General features: G+C 55.2%; 1 protein-coding gene across 1 annotated transcript in view; it reads left to right on the forward strand.

The window, feature by feature from the left end:
- The window catches only part of LOC307213948 (uncharacterized protein), a gene marked incomplete at its 5' end in the record, with an annotated part of 607,513 nt that extends 602,319 nt beyond the window's left edge, over positions 1-5,194 (forward strand). Inside the window, one exon of the mRNA XM_079972181.1 lies at positions 5,161-5,194. Coding sequence (XP_079828307.1) covers positions 5,161-5,174 — 14 coding nt within the window. The 3' untranslated portion in view covers positions 5,175-5,194. The remainder of the gene's footprint in view (positions 1-5,160) is intronic.
- Between the last annotated feature and the right edge of the window lie 806 nt (positions 5,195-6,000).

The following is a 6,000-nucleotide window of genomic DNA, read 5'->3' on the forward strand; positions in this document are numbered from 1 at the left end:
TTGCATAACACATGAAACCAGTGAGGCTTAGTGAGACTGCAAGAACATGTGAGCTCCCAAAGAGGAACTTGCAGATACGTTGATCCTCCCTAGTCCTTTTTACTGCTGCACCACACTAAGCCAAGAGAAGTTTTGGCTTAGCCTTTGTGTGTGTTGTATGGTGCACAGTCACATCATATATTTAAAGCACTATGACGCCGCTTTAAACGGTCATGGCTCCTCCAAAAGAATTCTGGGAATGTAGAATTTTGGAAATTGTAACTCTGTGAGGGAAACAGGGGTATTTTTAAAAACAACTGAGCACTGTTAATAAACAACAGCTCCCAGAATTATACTGGGGGAGCCATGACTGTTTAAAATGGCTTCATGTTGCTTTAAGTGTATAGTTTGAATGTGGCCTAAGTCTCAGGGTTAAGTTCTCTTTACACTAACTACACGCTGTAGCCAAGGTTTGCTCTTGGCTGACTTACAGTGACTATTTCAGAGCTTACGATCAACGTTACAACTATTGCAGATCAATTATAGTGCATTAAAAGAAGAGCTAGAACAGTCAAGGGCTGTCAATATTTTGGGGGAACTGGTAGGCACATGAGGAATTTTTTTTAAGTGCCATGGGAGCCAGTCACAAAAAGGCTGCTAAGTGGGGCGGGGCGGGGCATGGCATGGCATGGCACAACAAAAGGGCTGAAGTAGAGGCGTGACATAACACAAAATGGCTGCCACATCTAAAAGAGAAAAGAGACAGGATCACAAAATGGTGTGGCCGTGCCTTCCATCAATTAGAAGAAAGCACCTACTCACTGCTGTGGAGGGTGAGAGTGCTTAAAACAATCAATCCTCCTGTCAGAGTGGGAATATCCCCTCTCTCAGCCAGTTTAGGATATTCCACCATTCTTCATCTGGGTTTATTTTCTTTCAGCAAAGTAAGCGGCTCACGTACAGGGGCATAGCTAGCTGCCCCAGCACCTGGAGTAGCGGGGGGGGGGGATCCGCCCACGGGGGGCACGGGGGCGCCGGGGCAATCTGCCCAAGGGGGCACCACGGTGAGCTGCCAGCAGAGTCTGCCTGGTGGACGCAAGCCCCATGCTGTCATTTCAGGCAGCGTGGGGCACAGAGCCACTGCGTCACTCCCTGGAGAGACAAGTGGATTTGGTGCACAGCAGGCCAGGCCCCACGGTAAGTGCCACCCCCTGCGGAGTGCCATTTTGTCACCCCCTCAGGCGTGACACCCGGGGTGAACTGCATCCCACGCACCTCCATTCGTATGCCCCTGCTCACGTATACAGTGGACCCTCTAGTTATGTACTGCTCTGGATACGTAATTTTCAGGTTGTGAAGGTGGCAAACCTGGAAGTGTATACTTCTGAGTTTTGCCCCGCGCGCATGCATAGAAGCGCTCTATAGTGCCACGTGCGCAGATGTGGTGCCTCCAGTTACGGACTTTTCAGGTTAAGTACGGACCCCCGGAACGAATTTAATTCATATCCGGAGGGTCCACTGTATGTCAAAGAAAGCTTTACTAATAAAGAACATTGTAACACAATAGCATACTGTCTAAGAACAACTAGAACAACATGAGGCAAGTGTTAAGTTGTGGGTTGACATAGCAGACGACACAGCGATTTCTCCAAGTAGCTCTTTATTTTGTAAGCTGGAATAGAACTGACTGCAAACAGCTCAGCCGGCCTGCTTTTATAGGCAGCAGGCTGTCAACATTGTAGCAACAAGAGCCCAGAGTTCCCGCCTAAAATAACTGACGTGGACCTGAGTGAAAACTATCTACAGACCTGAGTGAAAACTATATACAGTATCCCCCTGCTGGCCCAGGGTGAAACTTCACTACATAACACCCCTCCCCACCGAGATAAGGCATTAGTTACAATCGTAATGGTTTCCTTATATACAGCACTACGCGTAATGGTTCAATTAGGCACAAAAGCATATCGGTTACATTTCCCATACTTAGACCAACAGTGATACATGTCCAACAACATAGTCCTTTAAATAAGTTGGGCGCTTGGGAACTCTGCCAGACCGCCGGGGACTGGTAGCCAAATCCAGAGGGCCACACAGTTCTTGCTGAGGCTGTGGTGCGACCCTAGGTGGCGTTGGAACCAACTCCCCTGGATCCGCTGCTGTGGGTGGAGCCTCCGCAAGTGGAGTGGTCTGAGTCTGTGGTAAGTCTGGCAGACCCTCTGAAGCGGCTTGGTTCGGCTCCACACTGGCAGTTTGCGAGGGAGGTGTAGGTGGGGCCTCGCCATCTGTATGTGTCTCTTCTGGAGCCGCGAGCGCAGTTGGGGGCACCTCGGTAGTGTCCAAGTCCCCAACCAACCCTGCGCCTAAGCTGGTCTATGTGCCATCACCACAAGCGTCCGTCTTCGGGTGCCACCTGGTACGAGCGAGGTCCAGTGACTCCCACTACTGTGGCTGGCACCCAAGGAATGTCCCCCACATAGTTCCGGGCAAAGACCTGGTTTCCTGGGACAAATGACCGTGGCGCGTTGGCACAGCCTGGGGGTTCAGCCACGGCAAAGTCCAGGTGTAGCCGGTCGAGTGGTGACCTGAGGCGGCGGCCCATAAGCAGTTCAGCAGGACTCCTCCCTGTGGCCGCATGAGGGGTGATGTGTTGCACGAACAAGTATTCGGCGACCCGCTCATGCCAGTCTCCCCGGTCCAGGCGCGCCAGTGCCTCTTTTGCCGAGCGCACCATTCTTTCCGCTTGCCCGTTGCTGGATGGATGGAAGGGTGCCGTTAGGGCATGGCGGATGCCCAGTCCCAAAAGATACCGTTCAAACGTGCCTGACGTGAACTGCGGTCCGTTGTCAGAGACAAGGACATCAGGACACCCATGCGTTGCAAACAGGCCTCGCAGCACCCGGATGACAGCTTCGGTAGTGGTGGAGGGCATCAGGGCGACCTCCAGCCATTTGGAATAGGCGTCCACCACTACCATAAAGGTCCGGCCGTGAAAGGGGCCAGCCAGATCGATGTGCACCCTCGACCAGGGTGTCTTTGGCGTCTCCCAGGTGTGTCCCTTAGCTGCCGGTGGTGCAGGCCTCGACTCTTGGCACGCTTGACAGGCGGACACCCAGGCAGTGATGGCATCGTCCATATTAGGCCACCAGACGTAACACCGAGCCAACGCCTTCATTTTAACAATTCCCGGGTGGCCAACGTGCAGAGCCTCCAGGACGCGCTGACGGAGTCCCTGGGGAATCACGACACGGTCTCCCCACAGCAGACAGCCGCGATGAGCTGAGAGTTCATGTTGTCTGGTTACGAAGGGCTGGAACTCCCATGCAAAAGGCCCTTGTGGCCACCCCCTCCACACCCAGTTGAGCACCCGGCTGATGGTGCGATCCTGGGCAGACACGGAGGCCACAGTGGCAGCCGATACAGGCGCTGCCGGAAGATCCTCAATCAGAAGGAGCGATGAAGCTGGAGCCGGGTCTTCCACAAATGCTGGAAGAGGGCAACGGCTGAGGGCGTCGGCATGGCCCATTGATTTCCCCGGGCGATGGATGAGCCGGTAGTGGTAGGCAGCCAGGAAAACAGTCCATCGCAGCATGCGTGGCGAGAGGACCGGTGGAGTTGGACGATCACTGGCGAGGAGGCCCAGGAGTGGCTTGTGGTCAGTGATGAGGTCAAAAGTCCTGCCATAGAGGTATTCATGGAACCTCTTCACTCCAGCCACAAGTGCCAGTCGAGCTGGCTGTAATTCCGTTCCGTCGGAGATAGCGTCCTGGAAAAGTAGGCGAGCGGTGCTTCTCTTCCGTCTGGAAAACGGTGACTAAGGACAGCACCGATGCCAAAAGGTGAGGCGTCGCAGGCAAGGACCAGCGGCCTGGATTCACTGTACTGTACCAGCACACTGTCTGATGAAAGGAGAGCCTTGACCGCGTTGAAGGCCGCCGTCTCCCGATGACCCCAGGCCCAAGGCGTCTTAGTGCTAAGGAGTCGGTGAAGAGGCTCAGCCACTGTGGCTTTGTGGGGCAGGAACATGTTATAAAAGTTCAGCAGCCCCAGGAACGCCTGCAACTCCGTCTTATTCTTTGGGGTGGGGGCCTGCTGGATAGCGTGGATCTTGGATGTGGTCGGGTGAAGGCCGGAGGCATCGATAAGATAGCCCAGGAACTCTACCTGTGGAACGGTGACCTGGCACTTCTCCCTCTTTACCTTGAGCCCGGCCTCTTGGAACCTGGTCAGCACGGCACGGAGGCGCTCGAACAGCTGCTGGTGTGAGTCTGCAGACACCAAGACGTCATCAAAATATGGTACCACGCCCGGAAGCCCTTGCAGGAGACGCTCCATAAGGCTTTGGAAGATGCCAGGAGCCACACTCACCCCGAACTGCAACCGGCGGCAACGGAATGCCCCCCGGTGGGTGACGATCGTCTGGGCTTCAGCAGTGGCATCATCGACTGGCAGTTGTTGATAGGCTTGGGCAAGGTCGAGCTTAGCGAAGACCTTACCCTCACCCAGGGAATGCAGCAGGTGTTGGACAACAGGAACCGGATAAGCGTGCTGCTGAAGTGCCTTGTTGATCGTGCACTTGTAGTCAGCGCAGATTCTCACCGACCCATCTGGCTTGACAGGCGTGACGATGGGGGTTTCCCACTTGGCGTGGTCAACCGGCTCCAAAACTCCTTGGGCGATCAGTTTGTCCAGTTGTTCGTCCACCTTAGCCTTGAGAGCAAAGGGAACCCGGCGTGGCTTTAGCTTGATGGGGGCGACTTGTGGATCAAGGCTAAAGGAGATGGGCGTACCTGTATATTGCCCCAAGGTGCCGTCAAAAACCTCGGCAAAGTCTTTGACCAGACCCTCAGTCTCTGCGTTAGAGATGCAGTTGATACCGGTGACTTCCAGGCCGAGGGCATCAAACCAGTCTAGCCCTAGGAGGCTTGGCCGCTGACCTTCGACCACCACCAACCGGAGCAGGCCCGAAAAATCCTTGAAGGCGATCCGGAACCGGCCAACGCCTACCACGGGAATGTCGTTTCCCTGGTAGTCTCTCAGGTGTACGCGGTGAGAGTCGAGTTGCCCTTTGGACACTCTGGGTACCAGTCTTTTGATGGTGCTCCATGACACAATGGACAGGGCAGACCCGGTGTCGATCTCCATGTCACATGGAGCTCCTTCAATGAGCACCGTGATGTTCAGCTTGCGTCGTGTAGGCGAGTCGGTTTGGCCAATCGTGGTTCCAGACGGGCAGCGGCAGTTGGTGAGAGCGAAACAACTTTCCTTGGCAGACGAGAGTGAAGACTTGGACTTGCGAGTCGATGAAGGGGGGGTGTCAGACGGAGCCGATCGGCAGACCTTAGCTATGTGGCCCCTTCTGGAACACTTCCTACAGATGGCGTCTCTGAATCGACACTTGGCACGGGAATGGTTGCCTCCGCAGCCGGCACATTCCGGTTGGCCCTTGGACTTCTGTTGGAACTTCCTGCGCTCCCGCTTTGTCTGGTGCACGTCATCGTCTTCACTGGAGGATGCCTCATCACTGCTGGCCTCTTCATGATGCACCGGAACTGGCTCCCTAGCAAGACGCGGGCTGCTGGACTTGCGGATCTCCTGGGCGGAGCGTTCAGCAGCTTCTGAGGCCACAGCCTCCTCAATGGCTTTCTGTAGCGTGAGGTCTGGCTTGGCGAGGAGACGCTGTTGCAGGTGGATGTCCCGGACCCCGCAGACGATTCGATCCATCAGGGCATCGTCTAAGTCTCGGAACTCACAGTGCATTGCAGCCTGTCGCAGGGCGGTGGTGTAGTTGTTGATTCGACTCCCCCTCTGCCTGGTTCCGGTGGTAGAACGCATGGCGGGCAGCAATCTTGGACAGCTTTGGTGCGTAGTGGTTGCGGAGCTTCTCTTGGATCATGTCCCATGGTGTTGCCTGGACTGCTTCAGGCGCAACCAATGCTCGGGCCGTCTCGAACACCTCAGGCCCACAGAGGCTGAGGAATAGGCCCCGCTTACGCTCCTGTGATACTTGTGTCAGCTCGTTGG

This window comes from Podarcis cretensis (genome assembly GCF_951804945.1).
Source record: "Podarcis cretensis genome assembly, chromosome: 4".
Lineage (NCBI taxonomy): Eukaryota > Metazoa > Chordata > Lepidosauria > Squamata > Lacertidae > Podarcis > Podarcis cretensis.